General features: G+C 36.3%; 1 protein-coding gene across 1 annotated transcript in view; it reads left to right on the plus strand.

Annotated features, from left to right (window-relative positions):
* Nucleotides 1-21,367, plus strand: part of LOC148954697 (uncharacterized) — an 82,509-nt gene that overhangs the window by 12,012 nt on the left and 49,130 nt on the right. Inside the window, exon 3 of the mRNA XM_089086700.1 lies at nt 11,074-11,209. Coding sequence (XP_088942826.1) covers nt 11,074-11,209 — 136 coding nt within the window. The remainder of the gene's footprint in view (nt 1-11,073; nt 11,210-21,367) is intronic.

Below are 21,367 nucleotides of genomic sequence, written 5' to 3' on the forward strand. Positions count from 1 at the left end.
CGTTTATCTAGCTTGTTAGCTTAAAGAAAAACTGTAGCATTAGACCTAAAATGCTTGAAAGATTCAAAGTAGGTCATGGGAATCTATTCCTGACGTCAACAGCTGACGCATTAATAAGCGGAGCTAGCGACGATAAATGTAGCAGAGGGGGGGGCTGCCAGGTACATTTGGTGAAGTTGCGGGTGAGCAAAATGAATGTCGTTAAAAAATTAATGATGAAAACTGTCTCTGTAGGCTGATAGAATTATGCGCTCTCTGACTTTTTTGTTTGTTGCCAAGATGCTTCTTTCCTATGATAGTATACCTCCATACGACAGTATTTAAATGACGGTCCAGAGCACAGTTCTCATCAAAGGAACCATAAGATTTATTACTGTTTGTCTGATGTTTCAGCTTAGGCTTGACCCACGACAATTATCATGGGCAGTGCGCTAGCGCTGCCTAAGTAAAGAACGATGTGGGCACAATGTGTTGTTTTTTTTTTTTTTTTTTTTTTCTGCATACCCGGGCACTTTCTATCGAAGGAGTTGTCGTAGAAAGTTCGAAAAGGGCTCATTCGATCGCAAATTGGAGTGGCTAGTGCCATTTTTAATAGTCAAAAGTGATTGGAGGGCAACAAGCCCCCCCCCCCCGACCCTATCATTCCCCCAAACCCATCCAATCAAAATTTTGAGATAGCCCTTTTGTTCAGCGTAGTTGATTTCCAGATAGAAAATATCTTTTTGAGGAGGACACTCCCCCACAACCCTCGGGGCAAGGGTTTTAAGTTATGTCCTGGGGGCATACAAGGTTTTTATAGAAGGCGTTGTCATAGAAACTTCAAGAAAGGCTCATTCGATTGGAAATTCAAAGGGCTAGTGCCCTTTTTAATAGTCGAAAGTTATTGGAGGGCAACTAGCCCCCCCACGCCCATCATTCCCCCAAACACATCCAATCAAAATTTTGAGATAGCCATTTTGTTCAGCGTAGTTGATTTCCAGATAGAAAATATCTTTTTGAGGAGGATACTCCCCTACAACCCTCGGGGCAAGGGTTTTAAGTTATACCCTAGGAGTATATAAGGTTTTTATTGAAGGCAGTGTCGTTGAAACTTCAAGAAAGGCTCATTCGACTGGAAATTAAAAGGACTAGTGCCTTTTTTAGTAGTCGAAAGTGATTGGAAGGCAACTAGCCCCCCCCCCCCGCCCATCATTCCAACAAACATATCCAATCAAAATTTTGAGATAGCCATTTTGTTTAGCGTAGTTGTTTTCCAGATAGAAAATATGTTTTTGAGGAGGACACTCCCCCACAACCCTCGAGGCAAGGGTTGTAAGTTATGGCCTGGGGGCATATAAGTTATTTATAGAAGGTGTTGTCATAGAAACTTCAAAAAGGCTCATTTGATTGGAAATTCAAAGGGCTAGTGCCCTTTTTAATAGTTGAAAGTGATTGGACAGTAACTAACCCCCCTCTCACGCCCACCTTGTCATAGGCAGCGCGCTAGCGCTCCCTAAGTAAAGAACGATGTGGGCACAATGTGTTGTTTTTGGGGGGTTTTTTTTCTCCATTACCGGGCACTTCGTATCGAAGGAGTCGTCGTAGAAACTTCGAAAAGGGCTCACTCGATTGGAAATTGGAGTGGCTAGTGCCCTTTTTAATAGTCAAAAGTGATTGGAGGGCAACTGGACCCCCTCCCCCCCGCGCCCATCATTCCCCCAAACACATCCAATCAAAATTTGGAGATAGCCATTTTGTTCAGCGTAGTTGATTTCTGGATATTAAATTTGTTTTTGAGGAGGACATTCCCCTACAACCCTCGGGGCAAGGGTTTTAAGTTATGCCCTGGGGGCATATAAGGTTTTTATAGAAGGCATTGTCGTAGAAAATTCAAAAAAGGTTCATTCGATTGGAAATTCAAAGGGCTAGTGCCCTTTTTAATAGTCAAAAGTGATTGGAGGGCAACTAGACCCCCCCCCCGCCCATCATTCCCCCAAACACATCCAATCAAAATTTTGAGATAGCCATTTTGTTCAGCGTAGATGTTTTCCAGATAGAAAATATGTTTTTGAGGAAGAAACTCCCCCACAACCCTTGGGGCAAGGGTTCTAAGTTATGGCCTGGGGGCATATAAGGTTTTTATAGAAGGCGTTGTCATAGAAACTTTAAAAAGGCTCATTTGATTGGAAATTCAAAGGGCTAGTGCCCTTTTTAATAGTTGAAAGTCATTGGACGGTAACTAATCCCCCTCTCACGCCCACCTTTTCATAGGTAAAGAACGATGTGGGCACAATGTGTTGTTTTTTGTTTTTTTTTTCTCCATACCCGGGCACTTCATATCGAAGGAGTCGTCGTAGAAACTTCGAAAAGGGCTCATTCGATTGGAAATTGGAGTGGCTAGTGTCCATTTTAATAGTAAAAAGTGATTGTAGGGCAACTAGCTCCCGCCCCACGCCCATCATTCCCCCAAACACATCAAATAAAAATTTTGAGATAGCCATTTTGTTCAGCGCAGTTGATTTCCAGATAGAAAATATGTTTTTGAGGAGGACAGGTTTTTATAGAAGGCGCTGTCGTAGAAACTTCAAAACAGGCCCATTCGATTGGAAATAAAAGGGCTAGTACCCTTTTTAATAGTCGAAAGTGATTGGAGGGTAACTGGCCCCCCCCCCCCCGCCCATCATTCCCCCAAACACATCCAATCAAAATTTTGAGATAACCATTTTGTTCAGCTTAGTTGTTTTCCAGATAGAAAATATGTTTTTGACGTGGGCACTCCCCCACAACCCTCGGGGCAAGGGTTCTAAGTTATGGCCTGGTGGCATATAAGGTTTTTCTAGAAGGCGTTCTCGTAGAAACTTTAAAAAGGCTCATTTGATTGGAAATTCAAAGGGCTAGTGCCCTTTTTAATAGTTGAAAGTGATTGGACGGTAACTAACCCCCCTCTCACGCCCACCTTTTCATAGGCAGCGCGCTAGCGCTGCCTAAGTAAAGAACTATGTGGGCACAATGTGTTGTTTTTTCGTGTTTTTTTCTCCATACCCGGGCACTTCGTATCGAAGGAGTCGTCGTAGAAACTTCGAAAAGGGCTCATTCGATTGGAAATTGGAGTAGCTAGTGCCCTTTTAATAGTCGAAAGTGATTGGAGGGCAACTAGCCCCACCCCCACGTCCATCATTCCCCCAAACACATCCAATCAAAATTTTTAGATAGCCATTTTATTCAGCGCATTTGATTTCCAGATAGAAAATATGTTTTTGAGGAAGACACTCCCCAACAACCCTCAGGGCAAGGGTTTTAAGTCATACCCTGGGGGCACATAAGGTTTTTATAGAAGGCGTTGTCGTAGAAACTTCAAAACAGGCTCATTCGATTGGAAATAAAAGGGCTAGTACCCTTTTAATATTCAAAAGTGATTGGATGGCAACTAGCCCCCCCCCCCACGCCCATCATTCCCCCAAACACACCCATTCAAAATTTTGAAATAGCCATTTGGTTCAGCGTAGTTGTTTTCCAGATAGAAAATATGATTTTGAGGAGGACCCTCCCCCACAATCCTCGGGGTAAGGGTTTTAAGTTATGGCCTGGGGGCAAATAAGGTTCTTATAGAAGCCGTTGTCATAGAAACTTCAAAAAAGGCTCATTTGATTGGAAATTCAAAGGGCTAGTGCCCTTTTTAATAGTTGAAAGTGATTGGATGGTAAATAACCCCCCTCTCACACCCACCTTTTCATTAGGCAGCGCGCGAACGCTGCCTAAGTAAAGAACTATGAGGGCACACTGTGTTGTTTTTTGGGTTTTTTTTCCTCCATACCCGGGCACTTCTTATCGAAGGAGTCGTCGTAGAAGCTTCGAAAAGGGCTCACTCAATTGGAAACTGGAGTGGTTAGTGCTCTTTTTTATAGTCGAAAATGATTGGAGGGCAACTAGCCCCCCCTCCCACGCCCATCCGTCCCCCAAATACATCCAAACGAAATTTTGAGATAGCCATTTTGTTCAGCGTAGTTGATTTCCAGATAGAAAATATGTTTTTGAGGAGGACACACTCCCACAACCCTCAGGGTAAGGGTTTTAAGTTATGCCCACGGGACATATAATGTTTACCGAGTTTGGGTCATGTTTTTTAAAATGGGTGATTTCAACCATAGATAAAATAAAATAAAAGGACATCCTAAAATTTACGTTTTAAGGCAAGCCAAGAATAAAGCCCCCCCCTTTTCAAGCACACCTCTGGTGCTATATAACCTTTATGTATATCTCTGAGTTATATATTTCTGTATATAACTTATATAAGCCTAGTCAGTGAGTTACACATAAATATAAGTAGTAGGTTAAATATGTCACTGAGTTATATATTTCTGTATATAACTTATATAGGCCTAGTCAGTGAGTTATATATATATATATAAGTATTAGGTTAAATATATCACTGAGTTATATATTTCTGTATATAACTTATATAGGCCTAGTCAGTGAGTTACACATATTTATAAGTAGAAGGCTAAATATGTCACTGAGTTATATATTTCTGTATATAACTTATATTGGCCTAGTCAGTGAGTTACACATATTTATAAGTAGTTGGCTAAATATGTCACTGAGTTATATATTTATCTATATAACTTATACAGGCCTAGTCAGTGAGTTTCACATATTTATAAGTAGTAGGCTAAATATGTCACCGAGTTATATATTTCTTTATATAACTTATACAGGCCTAGTCAGTGAGTTACATATAGTTATAAGTAGTAGGCTAAATATATCAATGAGTTATATATTTCTGTATATAACTTATACAGGCCTAGTCAGTGAGTTACACAGATTTATAAGTAGTATGCTAAATATGTCACTGAGTTATATATTTCTGTATATAACTTATACAGGCCTAGTCAGTGAGTTACACATATTTATAAGTAGTAGGCTAAATGTGTCACTGAGTTATATATTTCTGTATATAGCTTATATAGGCCTAGTCAGTGAGTTACACATATTTATAAGTAGTAGGTTAAATATGTCACTGAGCTATATATTTCTGTATATAACTTATATAGGCCTAGTCAGTGAGTTATATATATTTATAAGTAGTAGGTTAAATATGTCACTGAGTTATTGATTTCTGTATGTAACTTATATAGACCTAGTCAGTGAGTTATATATATTTATAAGTAGTAGCTTAAATTTGTCAGTGAGTTATATATTTCTGTATATAGCTTATATAGGCCTAGTCAGTGAGTTACACATATTTATAATTAGTAGATTAAATATGTCAGTGAGTTATATATTTCTGTATATAACTTATATATTCAGTGATTTATATATATTTATACGTAGTTTGTCTATTTGGGTACCGCTATAGGAGGCAAGGACAAAGGGCGGACCTTTTTCCTGGGGATCCGTAATAGAATCTGGGTCACCCTCACCCAGGATCATAAATACAGGCGGAGGAGGAAGAAGACCCCTCAAATGTACACTCAAAAGGACCCAATGGTTTGTCCACAAGTCCCATGAGTTGTAAACCTTCTCCCAGTAATGAGTTAAATTGCATGGTAATTCAGAACACCATCATGGGAGGATCCTCTATAGGAGGACAACTGTGGCAGGGCGTAAGATCCAGATCTATGGACAATGGCCTCTGAAAAGAGCTGCCTCGAACCTTTTGGGGTACCTGCAAGACTGGGGACCTTGCGGTCAACTCTATTCTCACTTGAGGAGTGGTGCCCCTCGAGGAAATTATAGCCTAGTAAACGACACAGCATTCGTACGGGATTCTGACAAATGGACAATTCTTCTATGCCTGGCATATTTCGATGGGTGTCTACGGGCGGATAACCTCTTCCTCGCTAATTTATATATTATGAGTTGCCTCCCCGTAGTAGCATAATATTTGTAGGCATGAATATATAATGAGTCGGAGGTAATAGGCTTGAGAATGTCTGTGCAGTATTTCGACTCTTGTTGATAAAAGAGCATCGCCAAGTGCTGAAAACTACGTTGTGACCAAGATGGGCCCAGGATTGCACAAAGCCTCCATTCCTGGAGGTTCCAGGGACTTCTTGCTGTCCGGTTCTAAGCCGCCTTAAGCACTTCGGTGTAGAGTTGAGAAGATATGTGATCCCCGTCCTGCACTGGTATCCGGGATCATTGCTTTTCCTGAGGCAAAAATAATTTCAATGATTTAAAGAACATGAAAATTGGAACTTGGAATGTTACGAAATTAAAAAATGACTATTGTATCGACATTTTGACTGACGAATTCAGACGATTCGAACTGGATTTATTAGGAATTTCAGAAACTCATATCCCAGGGGTAGGAAGCATGAAATTAGGTGGTATAGAATTTGTTTACTCAGGCAGGAAGGATAGGGTACATAGACAAGGAGTAGGGATCATGATGAAAAAAGAATCTGCTAGGTCTTGTTCAGGCTGGGAAGGTATTAATAATAGAATACTAATTGCTCATTTTATGACTAAAAAGTTCAGGGTTTCAGTTATAGTAGTATACGTCCCTGTAGAACCAACAGACAGAGATACTAGGGACTCAGATGAATTTTACTTACAGTTACAGGAGCAAATAGACAAGGTCCCTGGTAGAAATATGATTTTATTACTCGGATATTTTAAAGCCCAGGTTGGTACAAATAGGGATAGATGGTATCCTAGTCTAGGTAATTCTAGTGTAGGAAAAGAAAACAGAGTGGCTACAGACTGTTGCAATTTTGTAAGTATAACAATCTATTTATAACCAATACGGTGTTTGGTCATATAAAATGGCTCATAAGTTAACATGGCATTCACGTGATGGTAAGACAGCAAACCTTATTGATTATGTTATAGTAAACCGAAGACTGGCAGGATCAATACAAGATGCTAGGGTATACAGGAGTGCCGTTATTATTCTTAAAAGTAAAGATCATCATCTAGTAGTGTCAAGGGTTAGGTTAAAGCTGAAATATCGGAAGGTTAACTACCTCCCGGGAAGTTATGATGTGGGTAGACTCCAGGATGACAATTTGAGAGAAACTTTCCAGGAACAGTTGAATACTAAACTTGAGAGTTTAAAATTTGATAATGTGGAAGATGGTTGGAATAATATTAAAAAAATAATTTGTGAGGTTGCTGAAGGTGTCTTAGGGAAGACAGCTAGAACTGCAGCGAAGAATACTACTGAAAAAGCTTTATGTTTAATAGAAAGGAGAATGGACTTGTACAAGAGTTGTACAATTGATCTATCTGAGTGATAGATCATATGAAAACAAAAGAAATGTAAAGAGAGTGGAGAAAGCATTAAAATAGGAAGTAAGGAGGTGTGAAGTCGAGGCCATGGATAAAATTGCCGAGGATCTGGAAGATGCAGCTAGACAGCATAATAGTAAAATATTGTACTGGCACGTTAACAAACTGAGAGGGAGTAGTCAATCCGGACTTGTCCCAGTTAAAGATAGGAATGGGGTCGCAATCAGCGATAAGGAAAAAACTAAAGAGGGATGGGCCGAACACTTTGAGAACTTGCTTAACCGAGATAGAGATGCAGGAAAAAATATAGAGGAAAATGAAAAAAGTTTGTGATACTTTGGATGTGAAGGAAGATTTGTTTTGTGAGGAGGAATTAGCAACAGTACTAAAAGGATTAAAGAATATAAAACTCCAGGTGCTGATAGGGTGGTAAATGAGTTTCTTAAATATGGTGGCGCTGAGGTTAGAAATAAGTTATTGAAGATTATGAATATGATTTTTTAAAAAGGGGAAGTACCTAACGATTTTAGGAAAACCTTAATGAAGCCACTTTATAAGAAAGGTGATAAAATTGAGTGTGGTAATTATCAAGGCATTAGTCTGGTCTCTGTAGGTAGTAAATTACTTAGTAATATGATACTTTTGAGACTGAGAGATGCCGTAGACAAAGTTTTAAAAGAAGAGCAGTGCGGTTTTAGAAAAGGTAGAGGATGTGTCGACCAAATTTTCACTCTTAGGCAAATAATTGAGAAGTGCCTGAGTTTTCAAACACCTTTGGTTCTCAGTTTTATAGATTACGAGAAAGCGTTCGATTCTGTTGATAGAAGAGCTTTAGTAAAGGTTTTATCCTTGTATGGTATACCAGACAAATACATTAAGGTTATTAGTTCTTTGTACGAGAATAACGCTGCTGTGGTTAAGGTAGGATATGAGGTTAGTAGCTGGTTCTGTATTAAATCAGGAGTTAAGCAGGGCTGTGTTCTATCCTCCTTTATATGGATTATTTTGATGGACTTTGTTTTAAGGAGCACAGAAAGGCAATGAGAGACCACGGAATCAAATGGGGAGGAAAAAGTCTCCTGGACTTGGATTATGCTGATGATTTAAGCATCCTAGATGAAAGTGTGAGCAAAATGAATGAAGTTTTAGAGGTTTTGCGAGTTCAAGGTGCTAGAATTGGTTTGAAAATTAATGTTAGGAAGACTAAGTCACTAAGGCTAGGACCCCTATGCCTTCCCAAGGCCAGAACAAAATTTGCACTTTACGGAAAATAATATAAATGTTTTTACTTTTATAACTTTAATAAATCAAATCATTTTAGCATTTTGATTACTAAATACCAGTAAATGCATATTAGACTGACAATGAATATTCATTTATATTTTTTCTGTTAACCTCAATTTTCGTTTTGACCATGAGATAGCAAAGAGATTTTCAGCCCAGCTTATGAGAATTTCTGCTCATTTTGAGCTTTACGCAGTTATTGATTGCAGTTCCTGGTCATGTCTGGATTCAGTTATTTATCGATGATGATTTGTGGTAGTTTAAAGCTTGGTAGATTATTTTATTTTATTTTTGCTCATTTTTTGTTTAATGGAGTTCTTTACTTTTCTTTGAAAAACTTATTTTTTGGAAAAAGTTTGTTTTAATTAATTAAGAGATAAAGCAAATATATAAGAAATCGACACCATTTGAGTGGGTTTTTTTCAAAGCTGAAGTTTACCATTAAAAATTCAAGTTGTGGCACGAGGATTAAAAACGCTCAAAAGCAAACGAGATTCTATTTGAAGACGAAAGAGGAGCATCGTGGTTATTCGTTTCAATGGAAAGCCAGAAAAAAACAAAAGATTATACAAAGTAAAAGGTAAAATAGTAAGTAAACATATAAAAATGCTCTTTTTTATGTCCAGAAAAGAATTTTAGATCACAATTTCCGTTTTTTGTTGAAATTCCGTTCTTCGTTATAAATTGTCTTTCTTCTTGAAGCGGTTGACGGCCTTTGAAAACATAGCATCTTACGTCTTACCTCAAGGTGCCAAACGCATCTTATTGGTGTATAGCCTATCATTATTGACCATCGATTTATTGGGGATGTTTGGGGATTTTCTTGGGGATTTTCGGTGAAATTTAGGTGATTGATGGTGATTTCCTGGTGAAATGTTGATGATTTTTTCGGTTGTAGTTGCAACCCTGCCCCTATACTCCTCTGCGTGGTAATTTCTGTTCGTTTTAGGTCTTATTTATTCATTAATATTGATTTATTTTTGTTTTAAGATTGAATTATTGTGTGCTAGTATTAACAAGATGAGAAAAACTCGAAAAGAAGAAAAACGAGGATATTTCCAGCCAGTGAGAATGAAAAAACAGTGCAAATTTGTTGTCCAAGACCTCCGCTCAACCAGCCTCAGTTCAAAAATGAAAAATAAAAACAGACCGTAAAAAACAACCATTGAATTAAATAGACCACTACTAAAATAAATAGTAAAAATTAATTTAAATAAATATTTCAAAAATAAATAGTAAACAACCACTAAAATAAATAGTAACGGTGAAAAAGTTACTGAATAAAAAATCCAATATTGAATTTAAATTAAGGAAATTAAATATTAGTTCATCTTATTTAATATCTTTTGAAAATCTAATCGCTTACCAGGTCATGTGTTATCAGATATTTTAATAGGTTGCAAAATATTATGCAAAATGTTAAAGAAAAAAAAATTTGAACAAATAAGTTCTTTATAAACAGGGTTCAAAAAAGTTTCTCCGGCATCTCTATTAACGGCTAATTCTTGGTGTATATTTTCTTAATTTCGACTGCCTCTCTTAAAACTTGCAAGAGACCTTTGACAGAAGCCATAATTGAGGTGTTTTTAAACAAATTGAAGTGTTGTGGGTTCTCTTACACGTCTTGGGCCAAGTTTTTTTATTCCGCCTTGGCCCAACACGTGTATGACAACCCACGCTACTTCATTTTATATAAAATTACCTCCTTTTTTGCCTATGTTGTAAAACACAAAATAAAATACGAAATAAAAATAGGCATCCGTGGCATTACTGTAACCACATTGTTTTCCGTATTGAGGACCGTTGGTTCTGTTTGAAGCATACTTGGTACTGAAATTTTAATTGAGGTGTTTTCATGGTCGGATATTTTAAGCAGACCAGCGTTAAAAAGTAATGTTTTTTACTAGGAATCAATACAAACATATGTTTCTTCAAAAAATTAACAGCCTCGGTCAGCCCCTTTTGGTGTCCCAAAAGTAAAAATATAAATTTTACTTCTTTCCACAGTCAAATATGCCCTCAAAGTTTCTGTTGGGTCTCTTAAGAAGTTAATTTATACCGTTAATGGCAGCTAAGATATTGCATATACGCCATTTTGACAACCTCGAGGTATATTGCATTTTTTTTAATTTAGTTCAGCCTCTCCTCAACAGTCCCTAAAAGTTTAAAATTAACACCCTTAACTGTTTCTGAGATAATTCATATGAACAATTTTGACAAACTGGATATATACAGTATCTTTTGATTTAGTTCAACATCCCCTAAAAATTTAAACTTAATACCCTTGATTGTTCCTAATATATTGCAGATACGCCCTTCTGACAACCTTAAGACATATCGCCCACAATCTTCCCTAAAAGTTTCAGCATAATTACTTATGCCGTTCCTTAGATATTGCAGATAAGCCTTTTTGACAACTTGGATTCACATAAAATCTTTTAATGTAAGTAAAACATCCCACTTAGCATTCCCTGAAAGTTTCAGATTAATATTCTTAGCTGTCCCTGAGATATTGCAGATACGCCCTTTTGATGAAACGGATTAACACAGTGTCTTTTCATTTAGTTTAACTTTCAGATCCTTGTAACCCAAATCCCTGTGGACCCAATACAGAATGTTCAGCAGAGTCAGCTGGTGTGGCCAAATGTAGATGCAAGCCAGGATTTTTTCCTAAGCCAGATACAATTACAGGATGTGGTCCACAATGCGAGTCGTAAGTTAAAATCTTCCTCCTTAATCGTAACTGTTTTCGTTGTTTAATGTAAACGAACAAATGGATTCAATATACAAAAAAAGCATTAGAGTACTTCTAAACATGTCTACTGCTTCTTTTTATTTGTATAGCACAAAAGAAAACATATCTTGCGCAATTGGTTTTTACTTACGTGGCCTTTTCAGGCTACATTTTGGCTTTAAATTTTAAAGTGTTATTCTAAATATAATTGTTTTTCCTTCGGGATTATTTCTAAAAAATCTTAATTCTTGACCTAAAAGAGGTCTGGGGTTATTTGTAACCAGTCGAGGGGTCATCCACTCTTCACTACTTGGTGTACATTTTGAGAGCACCACTTATTCTACCGTGAGTGGTAAAACTGTACCACACTCTACCTTTTCTTGCCACACAGAAAATACTTTACAGTACATATGGTACACTTTTGCTACACGAGGTGTGCACTTCCAAGTGTACTCGGATTTTGAAAGCATGCTTCCTCTCGTAACCCACCCTATTAAATAGAATACGTTGGACTGATAGGGAAAATCCCCTTTCCTATATCTTATTTCGTTCGTAAAATAATGAGTATTTTTTTCCAAAATACAATTTTCCTTTTTTCCTATATCTACTTTCGCATCTACTACTAAATATTTTTTCCTTGAACCTAATTTTCTAAATTGCCATATCTACTTTTCTTAGATGTTGAATTATGAGTTTTGGTCATCAAACTTTATTTATCTTATCTTGGAGGCTATAAAAAAAATTCTACAAACAACGGTTCGTCACTAAAAATAAAAATAAAATTATATTTTCAATTCCTTTTCTCTTCCGTTTAAAATTCAAAGTGTAGAAAATATCAATTTTTGAGTTGGCTCAATCTACGTAGCATTAGGGCTGCCACTTTGGAGGGTTTTGCCCAAAATATTGGTATTTCAGTCCTGAGTTTGAGGTCTTCTTGCAAGTTTATATATTAAATATTGTTTTCTAAAAATATATTTAGCACATATACTATTATCTATCGTCTCAGGATTTTTTTTTTATAAAAATATCTTTCTCAAGGGTATCTTGAGATATTATCAAATTTTCAACGGCAGTCTCCTGTGCCATATGCATTATTTCGGAAAAAAATCTGAGTAATTTATGTAATGATAGTAATGATAAACTTTTCTAGTGAGTTTAAAAAAAAAATAAGTACCTTTGTGGGCTCTTGTTATTTTTTTTTCTTTTGTGTGTGTGTGTGTGTGTGTTAACCAGGTTCAATTACTTTCTGCTACGAATCGTCCAACTCTGTGTATTCTGGAATTATTTTCAATTTCAAAGACCCATACTGTGAGGTCAGATTTTAGTTCTCCATATTTGTGCAGGCTGGCTTAGAGCTCACTGCCTTCAAATATTAAAGTACCTTACCAAGAACATCAAAAGAAATTTTGCCCCCGAAACTATCTTAGTTTCTTTCATACTTGAAAACTGCGACTTTATAAAATTTTGCTTCGGCTGCCTTAAAATTTTTGTGTTTCTTAGGCGGCATCACAATTTCGTCAGCGTTGCCAAGTTACAGCGGAAAATATATAATTTCAACTAATTAGTTAAATTCGATAGGGCTCTTTTTGGTAAAAATTGAACATTAGTAATCCATTGATTCTCAAAGACAACTAAACTTTCAAAGCAAACCTACAGCCTTATAGGCTGTTTGGCGACACCTGATTTTAGCTTATTTTTTGCTGATTTTCACCCAGGTTTCTTTTCTTAATCTTGGCACCCGCTAATGCTAAAAACAGCATAACTGTATTTCAAGATCTTTTTCATTAAAAATGGATTTGACGATTTTTCATTTTTTTTTTTTTTTTAAGACGCATATGCTTGTGCTATGCATAATTATGCATAGACGCATTTCAACAAATTTCAAACAAATTCCGATTCAAACAATAAGATTTTAACTTGATTGTCGTTGATACTTTAAGGATTGCCATTCACTCGTAATCTTCAAATGATCAATGAAAGATTACTTAAAAGTTACTTAAAAGTTACTTAAGATTACTGTTTTTTTTCCGCTGGTTCAGTCTTTTGCATTATTTTGTTAGATTTGTTTAATCCTTTTTATCTTTTTTTTCTCCAGTCCAGTTTAGGGTATGAAAAATAAGTTAGTGTTTGATCAGTTGTTATTTTGTTTTCTGAGTAACTTTTTGTGTGATTTTGATTTGTTTCCCTGACTTACGCTACAAGTGGGTGCACCAATTCATGAAAAAGGAGGGGAAGGCATGGATTTTGTTTAAATGCATAAAAAGGAATTTTTCAAAATCTAAAGTTGGAGGCAGATCTTTTTGATTTTATAAAAATTAAAAATACCCAAAATAGTTATCAAATTGTCAAAATAGCTCAAAATAGCTGTTTTTTATGTCTTGAAGCAAAGAAATATTGATTAATCCCTTGTGGTAAAAAAAACCTTTTTTTCATGAAAAAATATTTCATTGGCATAAATTATGACTTTACGTGACCTTGGTAAAATGCTAGATTTAATCTACTTGAATCTTCTTTTTTATCGTTGCGTTATATGGCTACTTCGTTATGGCCAAGAATGTCAACCCTTTCCTACCTTGAGATGAAAATCAGCTTTTTTCAGGACCCGTTATGTTATACCTCAAGAAGATAAATAAAACTTGTTTGAAAACCAATTCCACCTTTTAACTTGAAGGTGATTGACCCCACTTTATGTTTTCCAACAGCTATTATATTAAGACCGTAAAAATGATCTTTAGCATGCTATGAATAGTTTAATGACTATTATATTTTTGCATGTTTAGTTTCATAAAAACTTTCACATTCAAAGTTTGAAAAATTTGTGCTTTTTCTGCTAGATTGTTTGAAAGGAATAGCTTTCGACAGCGACAATTCAAAAGGCGTTATGTGACTTTTTGTGTTTTTTAAAGGGGTATTTATAACCCACCTACCACCAGATTAAACAAAATACTCTCGATCGATTGATTTGATTTAGTTGTCTCTCCAAAAATAAGCAATAATGTTATTATACTTTTGACCATGTAATAATAGGATATTTTTCTGTTTGCTAATTTCTCATCGTTTTTTGTTTTTTTCTGTTTTTTTTTTTTTGTCTATATTTAACGCCCTGAAACGATCTTGAAGTGTTTTTGTCAAAGAAGCCAATAAGTGTGTTCCTCTAACTGAGCGGAGAGAAAACAAGGGAGGCAAATAAAACTTGTACGAGTGTAATCAAACCTGACCTGGAAACGCACGGTGGATTCAGAAGGTATGGTGAAATGGGAAAAGGCTCTGGCTTGATGCGCTGGCATTTGAAACACTGGACAAAGCCCTGGTATTGCCCACTGAACTATTGACCTTGAATATTGCCCATAACCTTGACCTGGCATCGACTTTTAACCACTGACGAGAGACAGATATTCTGGGCTATGAAGCTAATGGGTGTGAGGGGTAGCTAACACTTGTGCAGTTCTTCAATTGTCCTTACAAACCCCCAAAACCCCAAAATCTTTCGATTGTTCTGACAATTTTTCATATTTTTGATAATATTTCCCTATTTTAGTGGTTTTTGGAATGCGCTTCCCCTCCCTGAAATAGGTCCATGGGTATATGATCTTGCTTAATATAACTGCAAGAAAATCAAATATAATTAGGCACATTTTGCTTTTGAATTTAATAAATAGCCTGACATTGGATGCTGAATACATAAAAATTACAGCAAACACAATAATTACAAATCAGAGGCAACGCTATAGCGTTGCCTACAGTAAAGGCCATACGCCTCCAATGTTTTATTAGTATTTATTTTTATTTTTTTCGAGAGGAACTTCATGTGGAAGGTGTCGTCGTAGAAACTTCAAAGGGGGCTCATTCAATTGGAAATCGAGAGTTCTAGTGCCCTTTTTAAGGGTCAAAAATGATTGAAAGGCATCTAACAACCCTTCCACGCCCACCCGTTCCTAAACCACATCCAATCAAATTTTTGAGATAGCCATTTTGTTCAGCGTAGTTGATTTCCAAATAGTAACTATGTTTTTGAGGAGGACACTCCCCCACAGTCCTCAGGGCAAGGGTTGTAAGTTATGGCCTGGGGGTATATAAGGTTTTTATAGAAAGCTTTGTTGTAGAAACTTCAAAAAGGGCTCATTCGATTGGAAATTTAAAGGGCTAGTGCTCTTTTTAATAGTCGAAGTTGATTTCCAAATAGAAATTATGTTTTTGAGTCCCAAATAGAAATTTGGGACTCAAATATGTAGTTGATTTCGAAATAGAAATCATGTTTTTGAGGAGGACACTCTCCCACAGCCCTCAGGGCACGGGTTGTAAGTTATGCCCTGGGGGTATATAAGGTTTCAATAGAAAGCTTTGTTGTAGGAACTTCAAAAAGGACTCATTCGATTGGAAAATCAAAGAGCTAGTGCCATTTTTAATAGTCGAAAGTGATTGGAGGACAACTAGCCCCCCTCTCGCGCCCACCCTCTCGCGTCCAATCAAAATTTTGAGATAGCCATCTTGTTCAACGTAGTTGAAAATTCAGGAAATTAGTTTTTTCAGGATTAACCCCCCCCCCACAGCCCTCAGAGCAAAAGTTGTAAGTTATGCCCTGGGGGCATATAAGGTTCTTATAAAAAGCGTTGTGGTAGACATTTCAGAAAGGGCTCATTCGATTGGAAATTTAAATGGGTAGTTCCCTTTTCAATAGTTAAAAGGGATTGGAAGGAAACTGACACCACCTCCACATCCACCATATACCCAAAAACGTCAAATCAAAAATTTGAGACAGCCATTTTGTTCAACGTAGTTGAAAGATCTGTAAATTACATATTCGAGAAGGACAATCCCCCCATAGTAATAATAATAATTTATTTATAACCCTCTTTTATACAAAACAAGCGGAGTAAAGTTCACTAAAAATGGGGGAAAAAATCAAATACACAGAAACAAAGACAACTTAAACCTTAATCACTGACAAAAACACACGGATCATATTATGGTTTGGGCCTAGGGACACAAAAGCGTGTCTTGTTAAATTATTACTAAATAATTCAAACGACTGGATAATGTCGGTAGCACCATACTTCGCAATAATACGTGTATTACGATATAAAGTGTGAAGGTATAATAAAAATTTGCAATATCTAAATTAACCGATAGGGATCGGGCGCAAATCCTTCGTATTCAATGACGAATACATTCCACTTAAAAACAAGACAGAATGGTCGTAATATATGGAATACGTTTTAGCTAAGGCTCGGCGTGAACTTTCCACGGTTAGGTACAATTTCCGCATATCCGATCTTCAACTTCAAAAATTTTGAGATATCCATTAAGTTAAAAATTGCTCAAAAGTCAGATAACAAAAACTCAGACATTGTCAAAACCCCCCAGGGCCCGGGGCAGGCGTTTTAAGTTATGCGCTGGGGCATATATGGTTCTTATGAAAGGGATGCTCGTATAAACTTCAGAGAGGGCTTATTTGATTGGAAATTCAAATTTCGAGCTCATCTTTTAATAGTCAAAAGAGATCCGATGGCAGCTAGCCCCCCCCCTCAACACCTTCTTTTTCCAAACCCATATGATGTAAATTTTGCGATAGACATTTTGTGAAAAATAGTTCAAAGGTCGGATAAAAAAGCTCCGGTGTCAATACAACCCCCCAGGGCCCAGGGGAAAGTGTTCTAAGTTATGCCCTAAGGGCATGTATGGTTCTTATGAAAGGGATGCTCACATAAACTTTATAGATGGCGCGTTTGATTGGAAATTGAAAGTTTTAGTTCGCTTTTTAAGAGTCAACAGATTTAAGCGCAACTAGCCCCCTCCACGCCCTTTTTCCCAAATCCCATCCGTTAAAAATTTTGAAATAGCCAATTTTTTTGAAAATTGTTCAAAAATTAGATAATAAAAACTCCCCCTAGGGCCCGGGGATAGGCGTTGTAAGTGTTGACCTGGAGGCTTATGTTTCTTATGAAAGGGATGCTCGTATAAACTTCAGAGAGGGCTCATTTGATTGGAAATTGAAAATTCTAGTTAAATTTTTAAGGGTCAAAAGATATCTATTATAAATTTTTATAATAGCCACTTCATTGAAAATAGTTGAAAGGTCAGATAAGAAAAATTCCTGTGTCGACGCAACCCCCAAGGACCCGGAGGCAGGCGTTATGAGTAGTGCTCTAGGGGCATATATAGTTCTTATGGAAGGGACGCTCGTATAAACTTCGGAGAGGGCTCATTTGATTGGAAATTGAAAGTTCTTGTTCATTTTTTAAGAGTCAAAAGAGGTGGAAGGGCAACTAGCCCTCCCCCACTCCACGCCCTAAATACATCAGATAAAAATTTTGAGATAGACATTTTGATAGAAATAGTTCAAAGATCATGTAACAAAAACTCCTTTACGTATGGCCCGTTCGTTAAAAATAGTTCAAAGTTCAGATAAGAAAAACTCCTTTGTCGACATAACCCACCCAGGGCCCACGGCAGGCGTTGTAAGTATTGCTCTGGAGGCATATATGATTCTTATGGAAGGGATGCTCGTATAAACTTCAAAGAGGGCTCTTTTGACTGGAAATTGACAGTTCTAACTCATTTTTAAGAGTCAAAAGAAATCTGAGGACAACTAGCCCCCCCCTCTCCACAACCTATTTTCCTCAAACCCATCCGATAAGAACTTTGAGAGAGTCATTTTTTTCAAAATAGTTCAAAGGTCAGATAACAAATCTCCGGTGTCGACACAACCCCCCAGGGCCCGGGGGAAGGCATTGTAAGCTCTGGTCCTGGGGCCATATGTGGTTCTTATGAAAGGGATGCTCGTATAAACTTCAGAGAGGGTTCATTTTAATGGAAATTAAAATTTGTAGTTCATTTTCTCAGAGTGAAGGGCAACTAGCCCCTCCCGCCCTCCACGCCTTTGGGTTTATCGGATGGATAAACCAACCCGATAAAAATTTAAGGTGACCATTTTGTTAAAAATAGTACAACCATCAGATATTAAAACTCCAGGGTCATTAAAACCCCCCAGGGCCCAGGGAAAGGCGTTGTGAGTTATACTCTGGGGATATATATGGTTCTTATAGAAGGGATGCTCGTTTAAACTTCAAAGAGGGCTCATTTGATTGAAAATAGAAAGTTCTAGTTCACTTTTAAGGATTCAAAAGAGACCGAAGGTCAATTAACCCCCTCCCCCCCCACGCCCTTTTTCCCCGAACCCATCCGATAAAACTTTTGAGATAGCCAGTTTGTTAAAAATAGTTCAAACATCAGATTATAAAAACTTCGATGTTGACACAAACCCACTTTTTACTTCGACATTGTTGCTTTGATACCAGTTTTGATACTTTGATGAACATTTTTTTTTTAAAGATTGATTTTGAAATAAGCAATTTTTAAAATATTGAAACTTTTTGCCATCAAAAACGAACAAAAATTAATTAAAAAGGCTTTCCGAAAAATAAGTTTTTCAAAGAAAAGCAAAGGTCATTTTAAACATAAGCACGGCAGATAAAAATACCTGTTAAAATTCAAACTTAAAACGACCAGAAATTACTATTACCGATTAAATGAAACCCAAAACGAACAAAAATTAAATAAACAGTTATAACAAAAAAAATGCAACAAGTAATAATACGAATGAATAAATAGATCTTAAAGCAAGTAATACTTAGATTGAATATGAAAATCATGCTTAGAACGAAAAAAATATTTTGCTATTGAAGTATAAATGAAAATTAAAACGAGCAGAAGTTAAATAAACAATCAATGCAAACAAACATACAATAGATATTAATGTGAATTAATAAATAAGACTTAAAACAAGTAAAACTTAAATTGAATGTGCAATTCAAGCTTGAAATGAACACAACACACTACAAACAAGAGTTTGGGTATCGCCTTCTTCTCTCACTGTAAAGATCTAAGGCCTACAGCGTTATCGGCGCTTTACTGAAAACTACATATGACTTGAACCGTGTTGGAGAGTATAAACAACATCAAATTGAATATTTGATGTGTAATGATATTAATTGTTGAAAGATCCATCAGTTCAAGAATTTATTTCACTGTGATTCTATTTTTATTTTTAACACTGTAAGAACTAGAAAAGAAAATATTTGCAATATAATTCGTTTTCTGTTAAGCTCCAATCACGCAGTAGGCTTTTGGTTTTTATTTACAGTTAAGGAAGGAGGCAGTATCCAAAATCTTGTTTGTAGTGAAACTATATTCGTCTTGAACAACTTTAAAAAGAGCTAATAAATTAAAATGAATATTTGATGTAAAATGGTATTAATTGCTGAAAGCTCATCAGTTCAAAATGTTACTATAATTTTAATGCTTATTTTTAATATTAAGTACAAAAGAAAATATTTGTCATAAAATTGGTTTTCAGTAAAGCGCCAATGACGCAGTAGGTTTTAAACTTTCTTTCTCATTGCTTACTCAATTTCACGCGTGGAGATGTTAAGGGTAAGTGTCCGGGGTACATTTTCACCAGGGTTGAATTGTCTAGAGGACATATCCGTGAGGAGAAGGGATTTATCCGTGGAGGTAGAGTCAAATATCCTGGAATTATTTAAAAACCGATCTGAAATCAGAAAAAAAAACTTTTTTCAACTGAAAGTAAGGAGCAAAATTAAAACTTAATGTGAACAGAAATTATTACGTATATGAAGGGGGTTGCCACCTCCTGAATACCTTGCTTTTTATGCAAAAGTTTGAATTTTGTCCCAATTCTTTAAGAAGGACTCCTGAAACACAATGTCAGTTTAATTAGGACAATAAAAATCTTGTTTAACAGTACTAATAAACTTTAGCATAAAATGAACCGAGTTCAATTTAAGGTGATTAAACGGAGCAAATTTTTTCTTTTAAGTCCAGGAGAAGGCGGTCCCTAAAAATGTTCCATCATGCCTGCTATGACAGCTCAAAGGAAGTATTATTTGAGTAATTTTGCATCTTTGGGAGTTCCTTACGGTGCTACCCGCTTTCGTTGATAAAATCATAGGCAGCGCAATCGCGCTGCCTAAGTAAAGAATGATATGGGCACAAGGTATTATTTTTTTTTTTTTCTTTAGACCAGGGCATTTCGTATCGAAGGAGTTGCCGTAGAAACTTCGAAAAGGGCTCATTCGATTGGAAATTGGAGTGGCTTGTGCCCTTTTCAATAGCCGAAAGTGATTGGAGGGAAACCAGTCCCCCTCCCACGCCCACCCTCCCATTTTCCAATTGTGTTTAAAATCTAAATGTTGCCTTAAGATTAAATCAAAATGCACTGTGTTAATGCTAATTCCCAATAAGGCATCTCAGCAGTATCTCAAGAACGACTGAGGGTATTATGTTCAAACTTTCGGGGCTAACTTCTGCTCTTAAAGTTTAACCAAATCAAAATAGTGTAAGTGTATCCAAGCTATCACAGAAAGTAAACAGATTTTTTTTTGCGAATGGTATCAAGTTTTCTATTTCAGGTCAACTAGAGAAGGTATTGTTTTTGTCCAGATTTTTAAAAGGGTGTATGTTGTTAAAAATTTCTGAAAATTTTTCTCCAGCATACAAATAGCAGGCCAAACTATAAAGTCTTGAAAAACGAAAAGATTTAAAGTATTATTTTCTTTTTGTCTGGAAAGACTATGTCAATATAAAACGAACATTAATTAATTAATAGAACTTTTTTCACAAAATAATTTTTTCAAAGAAAATAAGGAACTCCATTAAACCAAAAATAAGCAAAAATAAAATCAAAAATATACCAAGCATGAAGCTACCACAAATCAGCATCGATAAATAAATGAAACGAAAACGAACAGAAATTACAGTAAATAACCCAGTCAAACTGAAAACGAGCAGAAATTAACATGTTTAGGGCTCAAAATTCCTATGCCTTCCCGAGGCCAGAACATAATTTGCACTTTACTGAAAAGAATACAAATGAATGTGCATCGTCATTTTAATATACATATACTGATATTTAGCAATCAAAATGCTAATATTATTTGATTTATTAAAGTTATAAAAGTAAAAACATTTTTTTCAGTAAAATGCAAATTTTGTTCTGGCCTTGGGAAGGCATAGGGGGGACGTAAAAATTCATAGTTTTTTCATTCAAATCTCATTTTCAAACCAAGATTCTCAATAGGCATCGATTATGGCTGGTCCCTTTAGAGAATTCGCTAA

The sequence above is a fragment of the Artemia sp. Qi Xiang Cuo genome, chromosome 3 (assembly GCF_049724085.1).
Source record: "Artemia sp. Qi Xiang Cuo chromosome 3, ASM4972408v1, whole genome shotgun sequence".
Lineage (NCBI taxonomy): Eukaryota > Metazoa > Arthropoda > Branchiopoda > Anostraca > Artemiidae > Artemia > Artemia sp. Qi Xiang Cuo.